Below are 21005 nucleotides of genomic sequence, written 5' to 3' on the forward strand. Positions count from 1 at the left end.
AGCCGATGATAACATGAAACTATTACTTTATTCTAAGCAAGCGAAACAATAAAACGCAAAATTCAAATGGCAATTATTTCTAAGTTCTTTTTCATCAGTTACTTTATGTACTAAACTTTTTCTCTGTATGCGTTGGAAAAGGTCAGACCTCTTTTATCTAAAATTCACCTGCTCAATTATACCAACTACATCTGGTCCTTAGTTGTCAGCCTCTGTACGGCACCATGCTCTGCAAATGACAGAAAAACTATTCATCACCTCAAGGTTGAGTTACTAAGCCCACAGTGTTGGGCTTTGCTGCTTGCAAATAGATTATTTTTTCATGCACTTAGGGTAAAATCAATGAGGCTCAGTTTGGCTAGATATTACATGTTTTTCCATTTCATTTATGATTTGAAACAGTGAATGCCCCGAGACAGCTTGATAGTGAAATTATAGTTTACACAGCCTGCATTTTATACAACATAGATTTCATCATTTATTCCGAACAGTTTTACTTAGAATCTCTTAAGATCGCATTTTTGTTTAAGTGACATGTCAGTTTAATCACAGCTTTTCTTTACCTCATGTATTTAACTTGATCGAGGAGTTGTGTTGACACTAAGTAAATCCTGTTAAGATGAGTACATGAAAGCGCCTGCTGTTTAATCAAATCCGTGTGGGGATTTTTTGGAGCAAAAATAATGACTGCTTAATGCATGAACTATATGCTACTCAAAAAGTAAATAAGTAGTTGCTTTGAGCTCTTGGTTGGCAGTACAAAGTAATAAATATGGAATGAATGCTCATTTAGAATGCACCCACCAAACTCTGCAGGAACAAAATGAACCACAGCTGTGGTTGGTGGGAAATTATCAGCATACTTTTATTGTTATCGTTTTTATTTTACCCTCCAGACTCCTTTCATTTATTACAGTTGGTTGTAGCTTTTATACCTTGCTGAAAGCACAAAGTGTTCCTCAGTATTTGTGCAAAGTTTAGTGATCCTGCAAGATGAGTAGATGCACAAATTAATTAGTTTTGAAAATTGAGAAAAAGCCTTTCACCTTGACTATGTGGTTCATACTTTCAACATACAGAAAGTATCATCATCAAGATTTAAAACATCATGTCACATTTGACCTCTGACCTCTTCTTCAACTTCAGTGGATTGATCAGAAGGCCAAAGTTATAATAATGATATACAGAGCTATTTAAAACGATGTTTTTTTTAAGGCATTTTGGGAATGATATACAGGATTTTAAATGTCACGTTACTTTGGAGCTGACCTCTTCTTCACAGGCAAATAAGGTCAAACTTCCATAATCGTATCTTTAAAAACTAGGCTTAAAGTTCTACTGCTATTATTTTTGTATAAACAACATTTAGGAAATGACATTATTATATGGGAATTCTCACACACATTACAGTTTGCATCCAAATATCATGTCACAGTTGACCTCTGACCTCACTTTTACATTTCAAATCTCCCTTTCTTTCAAGTTGACCCCAAAATGCGTTATATCTTTAAAGAAAGTAAAAGAGAATCATCTGCATCTCAACTTATTCATGTCCAGTTATTATGTTCATTACCTAATCCTACATACTATTTTTGTAATCAAAGTAAAAGTCTGTCACGCTACCTTTATCTGATTTTACTGCACTAAAAACTTCTTAAAGTGTGTTTAAAAAGAAAAAAGACAAAAAAAAAGTACAATGCTATTCCACTTAAATACTGCCCAGAGAGTGAGCTGCCTTGGCAAACTCTCACTGGTTTGCGTTCTCTGAGTGTTATTTGCTTGTTATATCAGTTTCCCTAAATTCTGTGAAGCCCTTTAGCATTTTAAGCTTATTGTTTTATGATTATCATTATAATTGGTAAACCCTTTTTTAGCAGCAGTGGAAACACTGTCAAAAGAAAACACCCTACCAACATTAGCTGGTTATAAGCTACCCGCAGTTAGCTGCCAAACAAAACACAGTTGTTCAAGCAGCTTGAGTGTCACATTTAAAAATCAGTGACTCCAAATGAAATGGAAGAACAATTGGGTAAAAGCCATTTTTTGATACGAAGGTACAAACCGTTACCTGATACTTTGAGCACATGACACGTGGCAAATCAAAGTTAGGTTACTGTGAGGCTTTTGTCAGGTTACCAAAAACACAACTCAGAATCAACGCTAATAGTCCACTACGTCTGATCCACGTTTACAAGAAACAACTAGGTGTTTGCCAACATGTTTAAACTTTAAGAAAGTTTAACATACAATTGGCTGCTCGTCATCAGAAATTAAATGAGTTAGTGGCCACAGGTTGATATTAGGGAGTAACCTTGAATATGTCTCAGGTGCCATGCTGAGTGCTTTATGAGGTCAACTGCCCAGAAACATTGGATTGGAGGTTCACCCCAGGTCAACTGAGGAACTGAGGTCCTTGAGGAAAAACTCATGTGAATCAGTAGTTCTGTGCTTAGACCCAGTCTCTATTCTCCATTTGGACTAATTGCCCTACTTGGCCTAATAATACAAACATGGATGAATACTAAGCGCTCCTTTTCTGTTTTTCCCCTCTGTGTTAACCTTACACTCTCAACCTGTTTCCTTACCAGCACCTTTTATGCTCTTACCCACTTAACACTCTGCTTTTCCTCTCTTTCAGAGGCTTTCTCCTTTCCTTCCTTACTTACTCAAACTACTTGCCTGTTTTTTAAGAGGGGGGAGAAAGAGACTGACTGGCCACTTCAGGGACCAAAAGCATGAGGTAATCCCAGCAGGATTGTAGGCCTCCTTTGTCCTGCATCTCAAGACATCCCGTAGCTCCATGTGGGAAACTAAGACCACCGTTTTGCATTCAGCGGGAAACATTGGACTGAATAATCGTGTTGACAGGTGAAGGGGAACTCTTTTGTATTTACAGAGGAAAACATGGTATAAAAATGTTTTGTTGTTGAGTGCCCTTGAAGGAGCTGCCGCTTGCCAGTTCTGCCAGAGCTCTGTATGCAAGTGATGAGAACTTTGCTGGGCATGTTTTCAGCTTGGCGACAGCAACACAAGACAAACGTAACGCGAAAAGGAACATTCTTTAATGAGAAATAGTAACTGTTTCCCAGTAGCTTTGCCTTGTAAGCAGTGTCAAACAAATTGGGCTCACAGTTTAGGAGGAGATGTGTCTAGATCTGAATATAGAATGGATTCCACATTTTGAAAATACAAGCATCTTTAAAATACATAATACTGCATGCTCTCATTCAAATCCCCCAAAAAGAATACCATCTTTATACTTTTACCCCCCTCAAGCTTGCTTACAAGTTGCTTACAACTCTTAGCAGTGGCTCACACCTTTATATACATGTACAGTTTGATTTAGACAATAGCTGAAACTCAGATAAACAAATTTGGAGGTCCAGATTTGGATAAAGAAAGAACAGATAGATACATTATACTGAACATTAAATATCAGAGAAATGAGCCAAACTATACACCAAGGAATTAATTAGCTGAAGCTAGGAGAGTCTGACAGGATTGTTGAACTGTGCATTTGTTCTTGTCATCCATGAACTATATACAGTGTAAACATCATATCTAGTATGAGATCATCTATGTCTTTCTCTGCATTTTATCTACAGTTATTCACCGCAGTGCCTTTGCTCAGCCAAAGGAGCCACTGGGCCCTATTTTTTTACTGATTGCAATACATGAGAGTCCAATTATTGCCACATGTGACATCATATTTTCCACAAGTGCAATTATACTGTTGATTAAGCTACAAAGCTTTCTTTCACAATACTCGTATTATGTTCATGCAGAACAAGAAGAGACCCATGTTTTTCTGTTGACATGGCAGCAATTTGACGAGTCTGGGTTCATCTCCATCAGAGTTATGTGGCCGGTCATGACCCGATCCACATCCACTTGGCTTATTAACAAAAGAAAAAACAAGTAGACATAATTGTCATAAGTTGTGTATGTCCAACCAGACAAGAGCAAGTCTAACAAAACATTTTAAGGTAAATATTTTCTGTAAGAATGGAGTGGAATGAGCAATGTCACTAAAGAAATTCAGAGGATGAAATTCTGAGAATATTCAGCTTCCATAAAACTTTTCACATTTTTAGCAGTCTTCAACAACCACTCAAACCCTGTAAACACAAAAACATATTTTTTAGACTATATTCACAAAACTTCTAACTGTTCTGGCAAAAACTGAACAATTTATATAAAAATATTCACAAACCACTTTTACATCATGCACACAATACGTATTAAGACTAGTGCTACTGCACTACGGGAACAAAACTACATATTGTGAATCTTAAAGGGATAATACCTGTTATACAGTGGGGCAAAAAAGTATTTAGTCAGCCACCGATTGTGCAAGTTCCCCCACTTAAAATGATGACAGAGGTCAGTAATTTGCACCAGAGGTACACTTCAACTGTGAGAGACAGAATGTGAAAAAAAAATCCATGAATTCACATGGTAGGATTTGTAAAGAATTTATTTGTAAATTAGGGTGGAAAATAAGTATTTGGTCACCTCAAACAAGGAAAATCTCTGGCTCTCACAAACCTGTAACGTCTTCTGTACGAAGCTTTTCTGTCCCCCACTCGTTACCTGTATGAATGGCACCTGTTTGAACTCATCGTCTGTATAAAAGACACCTGTCCACAGCCTCAAACAGTCAGACTCCAAACTCCGCCATGGCCAAGACCAAAGAGCTTTCGAAGGACACCAGGAAAAGTATTGTAAACCTGCACCAGACTGGGAAGAGTGAATCTACAATAGGCAAGCAGCTTGGTGTGCAAAAATCAACTGTGGGAGCAATCATCAGAAAATGGAAGACATACAAGACCACTGATAATCTCCCTCGATCTGGGGCTCCACGCAAGATCTCATCCCGTGGGGTCAAAATGATCATGAGAACGGTGAGCAAAGATCCCAGAACCACACGGGGGGACCTGGTGAATGACCTGCAGAGAGCTGGGACCAAAGTAACAAAGGTCACCATCAGTAACACACTACAACGGCAGGGAATCAAATCCCGCAGTGCCAGACGTGTTCCGCTGCTGAAGCCAGTGCATGTCCAGGCCCGTCTGAAGTTTGCCAGAGAGCACATGGATGATACAGCAGAGGATTGGGAGAATGTCATGTGGTCAGATGAAACCAAAGTAGAACTTTTTGGTATAAACTCAACTCGTCGTGTTTGGAGGAAGAAGAATACTGAGTTGCATCCCAAGAACACCATACCTACTGTGAAGCATGGGGGTGGAAAGATCATGCTATGGGGCTGTTTTTCTGCCAAGGGGACAGGACGACTGATCCGTGTTAAGGACAGAATGAATGGGGCCATGTATCGTGAGATTTTGAGCCAAAACCTCCTTCCATCAGTGAGAACTTTGAAGATGAAACGAGGCTGGGTCTTCCAACATGACAATGATCTAAAACACACCGCCCGGGCAACAAAGGAGTGGCTCCGTAAGAAGCATTTGAAAGTCCTGGAGTGGCGGGAGTTGAAAGTCCGTGTTGCTCGGCGACAGCCCCAAAACATCACTGCTCTCGAGAAGATCTGGATGGAGGAATGGGCCAAAATACCAGCTACTGTGTGTGCAAACCTGGTAAAGACCTATAGTAAACGTTTGACCTCTGTTATTGCCAACAAAGGTTATGTTACAAAGTATTGAGTTGTATTTTTGTTATTGACCAAATACTTATTTTCCACCCTGATTTACGAATAAATTCTTTACAAATCCTACCATGTGGATTCATGGATTTTTTTTTCACATTCTGTCTCTCACAGTTGAAGTGTACCTCTGGTGCAAATTACTGACCTCTGTCATCATTTTAGGTGGGGGAACTTGCACTATCGGTGGCTGACTAAATACTTTTTTGCCCCACTGTACATGAAACACAAACATTAGCAAATGTGTATGTAAGACTTCTATGCCTACAGCATACTATGGTCTACTCATAAAAGTGTTCCCCTTCACATTTCTCCTTTGCAATCAATGCAACCAACCATACAGTAGGACGTTTCCTGAATAAGGCACTACTTCCCATAATCTGAAACAAAATTTTGATGGCCTAAATCAGTTTCAATCATATCAATCACTTTTTTTTTTTTTTAATTTTAAATATGCTTTTACCTAGTCAGACAGAATTTACAGATCTAATTTTATTTCCATTAGTTTAATTTTATATATTGTTTTTTTTTTATAAAGTTTATTAATTGTGTTGTTGTTGTTAATTTGAAAAACTTATAGCACATTATCCCCCACTATTCAGTGATACCATTGTTATGCTAACCACATTTCACAGAAGTGAAACACAATTAATGCACATTTCCTGACTTTTTTTCTTTTTTCTTAAATACAAGGATTCAAAATGTTTTTTAAACTGATAAATGCAACTTCAGAGTGCACAGCGGCCAGCTGAAGGTTGATACCAACAATGCATTTTTAAAAATGCTTAATTAATCCATATTTCTCATGAATTGTTTTGTCTGAGAAAAAAAAGATCAAACTGGTTACTTTCATAATGACTATATGAGACATTTAAGTCTTATGAGATAGACAATACACATAAAATAGGAACATATAGTGTATGTTTTGTTTTGTTTTGTTTCTTTTTCTCATTTGAATTAGGGAAGCAGGAAAAACTGAACCCAGTCTGTGTAAATCCCCTTTTGCTGCCATAATCCTGACTCTTTACTGTTTACTGCTGTCTCACTCCATCACCTTGTAAATATAAAGGATGCTGCTAGTTGTGGTGGTGGGAAGCCCATTTCTGTTTTTAATTTACATTTCTGCAATTTCTTTAGAATTGCAAAATGCTCACATGAGGTTGGAGAGACTTCAGTTACATATCATGAACACTTTGTTTTCAATTTCTTTTTTTTTTGTAGTGTGTAATGAGCGCTGAGTAGTACTGTAACTGGTTGCGTGCATGAACCGAAGCTATTGTGTTGTTTTGTGCACAGATGAAACAGTTTTGATGCCATGGGTGGTTTTGCCAAAAAGTTTGAAATGGGTTTTGTGTTTACAGTTTACAGAGCTCAAGAAATGTTTTAGCAATTGTGAAAAACAGTAAATCGAAGAAACATCGCATGTTTTATGAGGAAAAAGTGGAAATGGCCTATTTTAAGTCTAAAACCTAAAATGTGAACATTTACTATAGGAGGGAATAAGAAATATTCATGTTTCTTTCTATCTGATTTGGTTGTCTTTTCATGTACATGAATATGATCTATCACAGCTGCTTAAATCTCATGTAAAATAGTGCTCCTCTCCCTCTTCCACCACAACTTCTTACATATTGTTCTTTCTTTGCCTCCAAGATTGTTTCCATGGATCAACTTTCATCTCATACTTGCTTGCTGTGAAATCTGAACTGTTTTTCGTTTGGTTAAAATACATCATTAGCAAGTAGAGTGAAGAATTTCACATTTATAGAAATGACATATGTGGTATAATTGTGTTCTGACAATTGCGTTTGTCTATGCATGCAATATTTATGCAAATAAGAATAAATTAGATCTAAAATAGTGTTTAACTAGATGGAAATGGTTTAAAATGTTGCCAAATTAGTGGATTTTTCACTACATTTCTTTAGGACACTTTTTATGCTTTTGATTACCACAGTGGGATTTTGTGTTTTTAGTGTGTATTTACTGGTTGCTTTACTTTAAAACTTCATAAATTGTAGTCCTAAGTTTTCATTTCAACTTACCTGAGCAGCCTGTGCACTCTGAACTGCCTTAAACTGGTTTGATTACATCATCAGCAACAACTGTGAATAATTTTGAGTCGTTTTGTACAAGCAATGGCATCTGTGCTGTAATTGCCACTTGTGGTTACCATTATGCATCACATGTGCGCAATAGTAAAATGTGGTTTGGTAATTGATAAGAGTTAATGAGATCTGCAAATTGTGTCTAACTAGGTGGAAACTGTCTAAGATTTTGGGAAAAGAGTGACTGATTTAGAAAAAATGGATTTAGGGTAGTGAGTTTACGATTCTGAGACCCTTATATGATTTAAATAGTGGCTCGCAATGTGGCTGTAGTAATCAAGCAACCAGGTTAGCATAATGGGGAAAGAATTTAAAGCTAAAAAGAGAAAATCACCTTCCTGAATGGTAGAGTCAAAATATCAAACTTCTGAACAATCTCTTTTTTTAAATATAACAACAGAAATATTGGAATTTTCCTCATTGATGATGTCTTGTGTATTGTTAATGCGAAAAAGATGAAGTTTAACTTCTGGCCTCAACTGAGATGTTGAGGGAAGACCCTAATAGTGCTTTTGCATTAGGAAGATTAAACCATCTTTCTCCAGGTTTTACCTTCATTCTTCACCCTAGCCTAATGGCCTGCCAATGACAAATAGAATATACTTTTACGCCGACTAAATCACATGAAAATAGATGTTGTTGCTGCTGCTGTTGCTGACCAAACAGCGTTATCTTTACCATGCATGTGAATGTGTGCTTGAGCACATGTGCATCTTGCATCTCCTCTTCTATAATCTCCTGTATTGCTGGAAAATTGTGTGCCCCCCCCCCCAAGTCTCAACTGTTAATCTGGAGCCTTATCATCATGTTCCAGCAAGAGCGCTGACACACTAAATTCCGCTCAAGGTCGCTTTAATGTCAGTTTAAGGTCATTTTGCTTGATATGGTGCCATGAAACTCCTGCTTGCCCAGTAGGAGCCTGGCATTACTCCCCTCAATCATGGATGAATTTACTATCTGAGGAGGGGGCGACTCCCATATGCTACTGAGCCTCTCCCTGTGTTTAGCCTGCTAATCCTCACAGGAGATGGGGAGCAGTAGACCATGGTAATATGGATGAAAAGGAGAGAGGAAAAGTTATGGGAGGATGGAGAGAAAGAGAAAGACAACTCAGAGGAGAGGAGAGGAGAGGAGAGGAGAAGAGAGGAGAGGAAAGGAAAGGAAAGGAAAGGAGAGGAGAGGAGGAGGAGAGTTTCACTGTCAGCAGTGAAGGTGGCCCTAACAAATCAGTGACAGTGGGGATGAAAACTCATAGCTACAGCACTTTCCCTGAAGTGTCTACTATCAGATAAGCTGAGAGATTTAGTTAAGATTTCATATTTAGAGCATGGCTTAAGCTGTGAGAAGATGTCTTAACTGTGGTGATGCCAATGTCACATTGTGCCTGCTATGCCCCATTTGTCAAATAGGATTTACCTGCATTTTTATAGCCATAACACTGCATGCCTTCAGCAAATTATCCAAGACCACACGCAACTACAACACTAATTTAATGATCCCTGCTTAGAAGTGCAACTGATGCGACTTCTAGCCACCATCCTCACTTCTGAAACTTCTGAAGTGAGGTTCAGCTAGTAACCGAGGTAACTGGAAAATGCACTGATGCCACCTACAAGATGATTTCAGCTTTTTATTACTGAAGCAGGGGACAGACCATGTTCAAATTAAGTCAAGTGCATAACACATCTTTGCCTGACTCTGATTCTCTCTTCTCTCATTACACTTCTCATCATCAGTGACAACAATAGCTGCAGATTGTCATAAAGAGATTTCAGAGAGAGACATCAAGCAAAGCTTTCATCATTCTCCACATGTCAGACAGTAATACTGCTGCCTGTAAATAGCCATATTATATTCATCATCAACCACCTCTTAAATGCACCTATGGGCTCATGAATGTAACGACCAACAGATGATAATTTTTGTTTAATTTTTAACAAAAATCCTCTAAAACAGGTTGGTTGCATTTGAAGTCATTGTGCAGTTTGCGTACAGGTGCAGGTACAAAAACAGAAAGTAACAGCGGTGACTTTGTTCTTTCATCGTTATTCGTTGATGTCTACACAAACAATTTCTCACAGTGGATTTTCATGCAACCTGCTGTGTGATGACTGTCATGATTGCTTTACTGAACAGTCTAAAAATGAATTGTGACAATGTCTCTATCTCTCGTGTACCTTTAAAAAAATTGGATTGTTGATTTAACTCACACTAACAAAATAAAGTAAAAAACTTTTAAACAATTATTTAATTAGTTAACTATAGATTGTTAAATTACAGTTTAATGTCAGTGACCCAGAGATTTTTTTTGTGTGCTTCTGTCTAAACGGTTGAGGGCTGTTTCAAACGTGTCTCATTTAATGTGTTTCAATTACGTGTCTCACTAACTGTCAAGAAGTCCAAGTGATTAGACAGCATGTCACACCGTGTCATACAGTTATAAAAGGATATTTCATAAGTGGTAACTATATCTAGTGATATACAAATGGTTTCTCCCTTTTACATTTATGTTGTCAATGCCAGCTGCCTGAGGGTTTGACAAGTTTTTTGACATTTTGATGTGAAGATCAGCCAACATATTTATAATCACAAGTGCTTGTTAAGCTTATTTATATGACTAATGAAACTTCTATTAAAAACAAAAGACTATGACCAGAACTCTAAAATGTACTATGACATGTTCAGTCACAGTTCTCAAAAGACATATGACTAAAGTTTGACAGTCGTGAATATACTATTTAACATCTTTAAATTGCTTAATAGTTGCAACTTGGTTGAATTTTCAGAACTTGGATTGAATTGCACACACACACACTGGTATTTAAATTCTTCTATTTTAGGAACATCGCCAAGATATGACCTTTTACTGACTCACCAGGAATCTAAAAAACTTTCAAGTAGACTGAATTACTGCTGTGCTCTTTCTGCTGAGCTTCTCAAAAAGACCCACACTCTTAGATGCTCCACTGCCAAACAGATATCCAGCATTCCTCACAGAGCAAAATACACCGTTTACCATTTGTGCCCTTAAACTCTGGAACAGAGTGAAAAATTAGGAAAGCATACTCTGATGCCTCCTTCCTCCCCGGCCCATCCCTTTCTGTTAGAGTGACTAGGCAGCATTGGCATCAACATCCTACCTTTCTGACAGGAAACTGATCAAGGTAAGACTTTCTGTTTTACAACCACCTCAGTCACACATTGTGTCGCTCAGGGATTAGGACTGGGACCCCTACTATATAAGTTAGCTTCTTGCTCTTAATTTCCCACCATTTTGGAATATAGTTTCATTTCTATGCTGACAATACGCATCTTTGTGTTTCCTCTATTTCCTCAGAAGCCAATACCTCTTTTTTCTGTTTTATCTTCACCAGCTGCCTACAGGCCATCACTGCTGAATAACAATCAATCAGCTAATGCTAAACAACTTTAAATCGAAACTATTTTCTGGAAGTATTCTGGAACAGACACTTTCCAGAATACCTTTTTTTTCTGCCTTGTCTGAGTTTTTGTTTGTCTGAGTCTAAACTTCTGCCAGTGTCAAAAGTCTTTGAGTCATCTTGGCACATATCTTCTCCTTTACCACCCACACCAATAACATCTAATGTTCAGCAATCCTCCACCTATGTAATATCTTTAGACAACACCTTCTTTTGGTCAGTACAGCACACAAAGTTTTGGTTCATGGTAACGCCATTTCTCTGGTCTCACACCAAAAAAGTCCACCACATCACATCCATATTACATATATACTCATCCAGTTCATGAGCTTCCCCTAATACAAGATTCTGATTCTGATCCTCAAAACTCTCAGTGACTTGGCACTTCCATAACTCTGCACTCAGCCTCAGCTGCACTCCTGACTGCTCCTCATTTAAGACTTAAAACCAAAGGTGTCAGACCCTTAAGCTGTGCACCTTGTCTCTGGAACTCACTACCACTTCGCCTACATCAACTGCACTCTATTACACAGTTTAAAATCATATATTTTTGTGATTATTTGATATATTTTTTAAAGGTGACACCAAACAACATGTATTATTATTACTACTACTATTAGTAGTAGTAATACTAGTATTAGTGTTACTATTGTTATTAAACTTATAATTTCAAGAAAAGCAACAATAATATTAACACAACTGTACAGCAGTATTTACTACTAGGTTCAAACCTACACTCTAAAAAAAGATCTGCTGGCTTAACTTAAAAAAATTAAGGTAACAATTTGCATGGATCTTTTTAAGTTACTTCAGCTTAGCCACTATAGCGTAAATGCCACAAGAGTTCTCTAGTTAGGCAAACTCTGTTCCTTACGTACAAACAACATGATTTGCTTTGTCCTCTACAAGCTTAATTAAGTTGAACCAACTTAATTTTAATTGTTTAAAAATTACTCCATTTAGTTATTAAAACTTATTTTTTTACTTTTATTCTACTCAGAAATATCCATGCAAATTGTTACCTTAATTTTTTTGAGTACTAATAACTTACAATAACTTATAACTTACAATTATACAATAAATTACACATTGAAATTCCAGTTTTATGATCAAACTGTTTATTAGAACACCAGTCCACCATTCCAGACTCATTGACATTTCAATAGCAGACAAAATTGTTGCCTCCATAAAATAAATGACATAAAACACCCCTGTAAATCTGTCTCAAAAAGACTGAACATTTTGACAGTCATGCTCTGATTCAAGTTTGTTTGTGTTAAAGTGATAGTTTAGGTTTTTTTTAAGTATGAAGTACATTGTGAGTATATTACACACAGTAGACAGCAGTCACCACATTCCTGCCACCGACACGCACGATAGGCTCAGTTTGTTTGTGTGACTTTGGTAAATCTGAACTAACCCGAACTAACACCAAAGTCACCAAATAACACAATTACACTTACTGATCAAGGCAGCAGGAGACCAGCAACTCCTGTGTGCTGTCAGGTAAAATTGCTGTTTTTGTCCATGGACGCTGGTGGGCCAGAGCGATTGAAACAACAAGCAGTAGAACTTCTCTTTCCCCACAGAAAAGGCTGTCTGATAGCAAAATAAAGCAGTAAACATATTCTTGATATAATGTACATTTAAAACTGACATCAGTTTTATTAGGATGGAGGCTCATCTTGCGTGCCGGTGGCCCCGTCTGCTTCTCCGTAGGTGGAGCTTACTGACTGCCATCTACTGTGTGTAATACACTCACAATACATATGTACCTCATATACAGCCTCACTTCAAAAGACCCGAGCTATCCTTTTAAAGTGCATTATTTTGAACTAGGTGTACTTAATGCTCAACGCTCAACTTTACACCTACTGCCTACTGTACAGTATGTAACACAACACATTGCAAACAACAGTGGAACATTTCCCGTTTAATTTGAGGATAGCCTCACTCTTCACATTTTTTAGTACAACAGTTTACTTTTTAGTGACATTACCTTAGGACTGGCTTTCAGATCATCCAGCTCGAGGAATATCTTTTGAAACACTTCAAAAGTGTTTTTCAGTTCTTTTGGGTAGCTGAGGTTGAGTGCATATATCAGCCCCATTAGCAAGGCACAGGCTCTGGGTACATCCAGGTCTGCTAGGACTTCTGTTCCTTCAAGTATGATCTGTGCGCTGGCTGGATCAGACGTTGTGGCACCTCTGGTTACAATCTTCATCACTTCATTGGTAATATCCCCGCCACCATCCTGGTAGGTCAGAATCAATATAAATGTTTTAAGTAATCATACTTATACATGAGAGTAACACAAAATAGGGCTGCAACTAACAATTTTCTCGATTATCTGATTAGTTGTTTGGTCCAGAAAATGTCAGAAAATGGTGAAAAATGTCAATGTTTCTCAGAGCCCAATATGATGACCTCAAATGTCAAACATATTCAGTTTGCTGTCATAGAGGAGTAAAGAAACCCCAAACCATTCACATTTATGAAGCTGAAACCAGAGAATTTGGACTTCTTTTTCTAAAATAATTACTTAAACCGATCAATCAATTATCAAAATAGTTGCCGATTAATTTAGAAATCAATTAATAATAGATTAGATCGTACCTCTAATACAAAGTATAGTCATGTCTGATTTACCTGCTCTTTGAAGAGATCCTCCTCCTTTTCCCTGAGATACACCACTAAGCCACGGATAGCGACCTCTCGCCTTCTCTCCACAGAATCGTCCTGTGAATAAGAAAAAGAATGTCGAACTGCTCTTCGAGGAGGATGGGTTTTTGATAATTACATCCAAAAAAAAATAAAAAATAAAAAAGGATTGACTTTATATGGCCTGAACTGTACCAATTATAGATTTCCAGTGATAATCAAAGTAATGAATTGATCATTTCAAAGAGCCATTTCTCTGAAATGATCAATTCATGAACTTGAAAAATCCAGGTAACAAATAGAAAAACTGGAAAATCTTGCAAATTACTCTGCCAATCATGATCCACATCACCTATAATTTGTTTTATTATTAAGTATTTATAGTTTTAATTGATATTTGTGCCTCAAGCTCTAAACAATAATTTGACATAGTTGAGTTGTAAACAGCTACCTTTTAAGACTCAATATCACCTATTGGAAAAAAAAAAAGTGGATTATCCTATTTGAAATAAACTACATTTCATTCATTCATACCTCTAGCAGCATGTTCTGGATGCGCCGAATGCGCATTTTTGCAGCCCCTCCTCTTGAGGACAGCAAGGACATTATTTTCTGAGAGTACTGGTCCAGCTTTGCCATGAATGTTGTCTCCAGGTTAACAGTGGTGATCCTTCTGAATTCTTGGTTTATCTGTATAAAAAAAAGGCACAAATAGGCACAACATGTTAATGTATACAATTTACTTTAAAAGAATACATACTGCAAATTATCTTATGGAAAAATATTTACCTGAACTGCATCAAAAAGAGCAGGCCATCTTTCTTTCAGGTCATTGATTTTTGGTGCTTGATTGACAACTTCCTGCCTGCGAATGGAGAATGTCTTCGCCATTTTGTCACTGATGATCTGACAGTTGTCCCTCTTCCTCACTTCACTGAGGAGCTCCACTCTTCCATATTCCAAACTTTCTTCCGTTTCTCCTTGTGGGTGAGGAGGTAAATAGTTCACTTCTGACTTTTTTGGCTTTTTGACATTCTTTGCAGGTGCTTTCTCATGTAGTCGCTTCTTTCTGAGAGAGTTCACATCAAGTTCAGGGCATCCGAGCCCTCTCAACTTGGTTCTATAGTTGCCCATTTTATATTTTAGTCTCTGTTGCCATCCATAGCATCCATTATATGACCCTGGTTCTTTAAGGCAAGGATGCTTCTGAATCAGCGCCTCAGCAACATCCACAAACTGTGCGCTTGTTGGGTAGGCAACATACTGAAAGACGCTTTCAGCCAGTCTCTCAAGGATGTCTGGAAGGATTGAGGTAAAGTTGAGTGGAATTCCATCCTTCTTGAAAGCTTCATTTCCTGAGGCAAGCAAAAGCTCTGTCATAGGCAAAGCAAGGTACAGGAAATTCAGCCGGCCACCGCTGTGATCGCTGAATCCCATGTTCAGGTGATGATAGAATCAGTGTATCCTGGGATCCGGATGAGCAACTGCTTTGGGGAGGACCGACGGCGGTCACTGAAGTACTGACTGAGGTTGCTGAGCTATAGATGGAGGTTTCTGATTCACTTTCAAAGGAAGTGTTCACTTCAGTTAAGTTCAGAGTAAATGTGGGAGGTTCAACAATGTTAACCACTTTTATTGTGTCCTTGTCCTTGATGTCACTTGTTGAGGTAAGACTGAAATATTCCTCTCCAAAATCAGCATCCTTGTAATGCAAAGTAAAATTCCCTTGAAGCCCAAATGTCTCTCTTACAATGGACTCAAGTTCACCCACAGTCCCAGGGAGGCCATGAGGTAAGTCAAGTTTGCGAATGTCATGGTCCTGAAGAACGATCCTAAGTTTGGTTTGATGAGACATTGGAGCGTCTGTAAGAGAAACCACACGCTTCAGTTTGATTTATAGAATACATCCAGTGTCAACCTTAAGACATTAAGTATCAGAGGTAAATATTACCTTTGATAAGCTAAGGACTTTTCATCACCTTTGAGATATTAGCTTGCATGCAGAAAGGAACTAAGGTAGTGATTACGTCTCTAATCATTAGCTTTCACATTACACTGTGACATTTTATATATGCTTTTTGTCAAAATTGACTACTGCGAAACTGAGTGCCCATTTATATACCTGCTTTTAGTTTGACTAAATGTTTGAAACATTTATTTCTATGGAAAATAACAGGAGTCTTTTTTCATCTTCTTAATATTTTCCATTTTTCCATTGAAGCATAATGTAATAAATGCAAAACTACAAAGATCACAAAATTACAGTAGCTGAAAGTAATGTCACATGTCACATAAAAGCTACAACCATAACATTTTCAGTTATATGCCAGTCATATTTACAACTACTACTCAGATTTACTTTTTTGTTTCTGCATACTAGTGGGAGTCAAGAGATTCATCTCTTTTTGCTCTAAGAAATGGCATGATCTGAGATTAAAAGGCGTTCCAGGCTTTTTTATTATTATTATTGTCCAATGTCTGATGGTAGATATAACATTCTCACTTGAACTGTAAAAAACAAAACACTTATACAAGGTAAACATATTAGCCAGCAAATCAAATCTTTCACACATCAGATGGTGCAAGGCCAGGTGAAAATGATTAACTTAAGTTTGAGATACATACGTTAATGTAAACAGCCTTTTTGTTTTCTTCATGAAATCATGACCTCACCTATAAAGAGTATTTTTGGTTATGCATTTTATCCCAGAACTGCCTGGTGTGTAAAGTCAAACAAATGAGAAACTGTTAATGACCACTACACATGGACATAAATGTAACGCTTCTGGGTAACAATACGCTTCCCTGCAACAGTGTATGCTGCCATTGGGAAGATGTCAGACAACTCACTCAGCTCAATCACCTTAACACTTCTTGTGTTTTCGAGTTCATAGCTTCTAAGATGTTCAATATACCATGCATTTAAACATTTCACAATAAAGCAAACCTTTCCGTTGACAACAGCTATCTGAATCAACTCCACAAAATCTGGAAGGCAACCTGTTGAGCCATGTGCCAAGATCATTCCAGTGGAGTAACTGGTGCCACTGCAACACACTGTAGTTGCCATCTGGACAAACGACTCGCTGGGGAATTTTACTTGCAGTGCTTTTTTTATGTCTTCCCTCAGCACAGTCAAATCCACTATTGACAGTTTTGTTGCCTGCAGAGATGGTGGAACAACTGCACCACCATGTAGATGGTGTGCAACCATGAACTGATGCTTCACTGCAAGAGACAACAGAATGTTTCGGAAGCTGTGGGTATGCCTGACCACACGCTTGAAAAAGCTGTGTTTAGCTTCAAAGCGCATAGTCCAAAGAGATACAAGGGGACCAAAAGCCTTTATTAGCTGTGGGTAGTGCTCTAGAAAATGATGCTTTGGAATAAGTCTTTCCTGAGGGAAAGTCTCCAGGAATCTGTGTCGATGCTCAGAAATCTTGCTTTCAAGGAAACAAATAGTTAGGTCTGTATGCACAGGAGAAAGGACAAGTTCAACTATGTCCTTCAGGTTCAGGATGACCAGCCACGTTGGTTCACTCTCTGGTATTCTTTCTCCAACTATCAGGGGAAGGAGGCGAAGCAAAGCCCAATTCTCATGGGCATTTCCAGCGACAGTCTTTCTTGTAGCAAAAGCCAGTGGAACTGCTTGTGGTGAATCAGATTTATCTGCCCATCTGTATGGGAACTCTTTGATCAATTTATTTAGTTCATCAAGTGCGAAATATTTTTTTTTGATTAAGGCATTTAAGCACAGTGCTAACTCGAAAGGTACAATACCTTCAAAGAGGTCGTGGAGCAAATCAGGTGGGTAGCCAGATAAAACATCAAAATGTTTTAGTCTTTCAGTCAGTGGGCACTGTCTCTTTACTCCATAACAATGATTATGTCCCTGTGCTGTCTGAACATGAGCCTTGTGCTCTTGTATTGTCCTAGGCTTAAATGCTCCAGTTCTAACTTCACTTACTTGGAATTGGGATCTTTCTCCAAGACAGAACCTGCAGACGTGTGTACTTGAGAAGCTCTCCACAAATCCTCCGATAGAGTGGGCGCCAAGGTTATCTGCAACAACACAATACACAGTACCTTTGACTCGAATGTCTAATGAAGGAATGTAAAGTCCTTCTTCTTCAAGGCTGGCAAGATCTTTTAGCATTGGCTCAAACACAGCACTATAGCCAAACTTTTTGATATCATCAGCCTTGCAGAGAATGGCAAGGTATATCGATGTTAGTGATGATCTGAGCAATGGTGGCACATTTGCTAAAACCCAATACACAGCAGTAATTTTGTGCTTTTTTCTTGAAGTGCCAAGTGGATTACACACTTCAAAATCATCCACATACAGAATAAGAGAAATAGCTGGATTGTTTTCTGACAGCAATGTATTGTTTTTAAAATGTGTGCCATCCTGAAATGATTTGTATTGACTTTCGGAACTGCTGTCTGCTTCATTACTAGATGTGAGCAAATCCTGGATCTCTTTTTTCTTCAAAACCTCATGCAAAGACTTCAAAATAGGTACATATTGAAAACTTCTCTTCTCCCTGGCACTGAGCATATATTCTATGGGTTCCACCACGGAAAAATGCTCCTTGAAATATTCTCTTCTTTTGTAGGAGGTGGAAAGAGGACCATTATGCCCTAGGGCTAATGTAATTGGGTTGCACTCACATAGGTCTGTTACCATCTCAGAGATGATCAAATCATCAACTTCACAATTATGCTTTTTTAAGCATGACTGTAAAATCTCTTTTAAAATAGGACCTGAAGCTGATGAGGAGATAAAGTGTAGCTCTTCAACTAACTCATCAATACACCGTTGTGGTACATTGAATATGCTTTCCAACTTAAGCAGCACGTGGGCTACATGTTTTTCTATTAAATTCGGCAATTCTCTTATTTCATTACCTTCAGGGTCTTCACTCACTGCACCTTCAGTATCGTCTTCATCCACAGGATCATCCCCTGCATTTAGAGGATTGACACACCTCTGCAAAAGCTCAGGCTTGAAGTCATCAAGTGTATGAGGAGTGTGTTTCCGGCTCCTATGAGAGGCAAATGTTCCATGAATGTTTGTTTTGAAAGGACAATTTTCAAAAACACAAGACACAGTTTCCTGTTTCTTTAAATGACGACCAATATGCTCAAAGTATTCTCTTTCTGTGGAGATAGTGTTTAAAGAACAACATGGACATTTAAATGACAGTACAGTGGACAGTGTCACTGACTCACGGGTCGAGTGAGTTCTTGACAGATGGGTTCGCAGGCTGCCCCATGTTTTAAATGAGCAATAACACTCCCAATAAAGACAAGGGTGAAATTCTCCACCATGACCATGTCTTAATCTATAATGCTTTAAGAGATCTGTCTTTCTTGGTGTTTCAAATTTGCAAATTTTACAGATCCACTTCATTTTAAAAACAAACAGTTTAAATTACTTTAACTTGGGTGATTCAGAAGGCTGTAGTACAAACAACTTGTGCTACATCAGCATTACAGTAAATTTTAATTCATTGTTTTTGAATATTCAAGATGAAAAACAAGAAAAATGCTTGTAAACTACTGCAAAGAAATTGGCGAACTACACGCAATCAATATTCACGCTTTTTTAACTATAGTCTTTAGTCTAATCATTATCTCACAGGAAATCCTTATGACATTAAAAGTTAAAACTATGTATATTATTTTTAGTGTTGAGTTTCTCCTAAAAGTTGCTTTATGTTTCCAAATCAAAGATATTTTTTCTTAAGTGATACAACTGCGCTTATGTATCTGCAGTTAACACCCAAAAGAGCAAAATTATATTTTATGTGCTAATGCACACTCAATGTAATGTCATTAAAACAACTAGTTTATGAATGTTACTTAAGATCTTTCCTGTGGCGTTTCTACAACATGGCGTTCGCTTCCTCGCCCGCGTTTTTTGACTGAACTTTGACACAGGCTGTTCTTCAGCTAGGGCTCAATTAACAAACTTCAATCTCACATAAAAATAACTCTAGGACTTAAACATCAAAATGCATCGATGTTAAACCGAATGTATACTCAGTAACCTACATTTGTTTAGTCATGAATGTAAAACGGTCCAGCCTTTTGCTGGTCAAACCTTCATCAACGCTGCAACGATTTCAAAGTAGAAAGAAGAAAAACGTGTATTACCCTGTCTTTGCAGAGTTAAAACTACTGCTACAGAAGCTCAGTGTCAATTAACACCATTTGGCTGCCACCGTAAAACAAAACTTAACAAAGACTAATGTTACGGTCGAATTACTTCACAAGTTAGCCAGAAGTGTAACGTTACTAGCTTATCACCACCACTCGCCGAGGAAGAGTTTAGTGTTGTGTAAAAAGGATTTCTTGCAGTGCGTGTTGATAGAGTTAAAGTTAGAGTTAGAGTTATTAGCTGCTGTGAATAAAACAAGGCAAAAAATTGTACTCACCACAAAGCTTTAACGTTTGATAACGTTCCGTACAAAATGGCGCTTCTCCGCTTTCTCTCTTTGCCTCCGTTTCTCTCGATCAGTGGTCTGAGAGCAGCATGTCCGGGCAAGTCAGCCTTGTACTCAGCTTTTAAAGGACGCTTACGAGATTTTTAAGTTGTATTAACTGAATACACTTTCATGTTAAGTTAACACAGAAATGTCTGTTCAAAATCGATATATTACTGAGCTAAGACTGTTTTCTTTATTTTCATTTCGACCAACTCATTAAATTAAATTATCAACTGATTACAATGTGTACATGCAACAAACTTAATTTTTTATGCAGAAAAAGCTATTGATTTTAAGCTTTACTTACTAACCCCATGAATCGTTTTTTTAGAGTGTAGTAGTAAACTCTTACTAGTGTATTTGGAGTGGGTATTTGCACTGTATTGTATATAGATCTTCGATTATCACCTACAAGCATATCAGCAATGGGTGAAATTTTGGAAAATTGTACACAACAAAAATGAACTGTCAAGTCAAAAATCGGACTCTGCCCATATTGAACTTGACCCACTCCCTATCAGTATTAAGACTTGTACTACATGTAGGGATGGGAATTTATAAGAATTTAGTAATTATAATTTCATCACCATTATCACTTATCAATTTGATTCCTTTTCATTTCTCTTATCAGTTCTCATTGGGT

The 21005-nt window shown here is 37.8% G+C and overlaps 1 protein-coding gene across 1 annotated transcript; it reads right to left on the reverse strand.

Moving 5' to 3' along the window:
- Positions 1 to 12308: 12308 nt before the first annotated feature.
- LOC146697182 (sterile alpha motif domain-containing protein 3) lies at positions 12309 to 20565 on the reverse strand. Its single transcript, XM_085475742.1, has 7 exons — positions 20312 to 20565; positions 18780 to 18916; positions 17836 to 17930; positions 14658 to 15731; positions 14403 to 14558; positions 13857 to 13946; positions 12309 to 13461 (listed from the first exon to the last, which is right to left on the reverse strand). Exons 4-7 carry the CDS (start codon positions 15303 to 15305, stop codon positions 13174 to 13176), a joined length of 1182 nt encoding a protein of 393 aa, XP_085331868.1. The 5' UTR covers positions 15306 to 15731; positions 17836 to 17930; positions 18780 to 18916; positions 20312 to 20565; the 3' UTR covers positions 12309 to 13173.
- Positions 20566 to 21005: the final 440 nt, after the last annotated feature.

Source organism: Copadichromis virginalis, linkage group LG12 (genome assembly GCF_057382275.1).
Source record: "Copadichromis virginalis isolate Kocher_CV1m ecotype Utaka linkage group LG12, C_Virginalis_male_GT1.1, whole genome shotgun sequence".
Lineage (NCBI taxonomy): Eukaryota > Metazoa > Chordata > Actinopteri > Cichliformes > Cichlidae > Copadichromis > Copadichromis virginalis.

Excerpts from the sequence above, each read along its gene's own strand:
- LOC146697182 (XM_085475742.1), bottom strand. The coding sequence starts at position 15,305 with ATGGGATTCAGCGATCACAGCGGTGGCCGGCTGAATTTCCTGTACCTT. Across the intron at positions 14,559-14,657 it reads CTCTTTTTGATGCAGTTCAG|ATAAACCAAGAATTCAGAAG; the intron begins GTAAATATTTTT and ends TTTTTTATACAG. Across the intron at positions 13,947-14,402 it reads TCCAGAACATGCTGCTAGAG|GACGATTCTGTGGAGAGAAG; the intron begins GTATGAATGAAT and ends TCTTATTCACAG.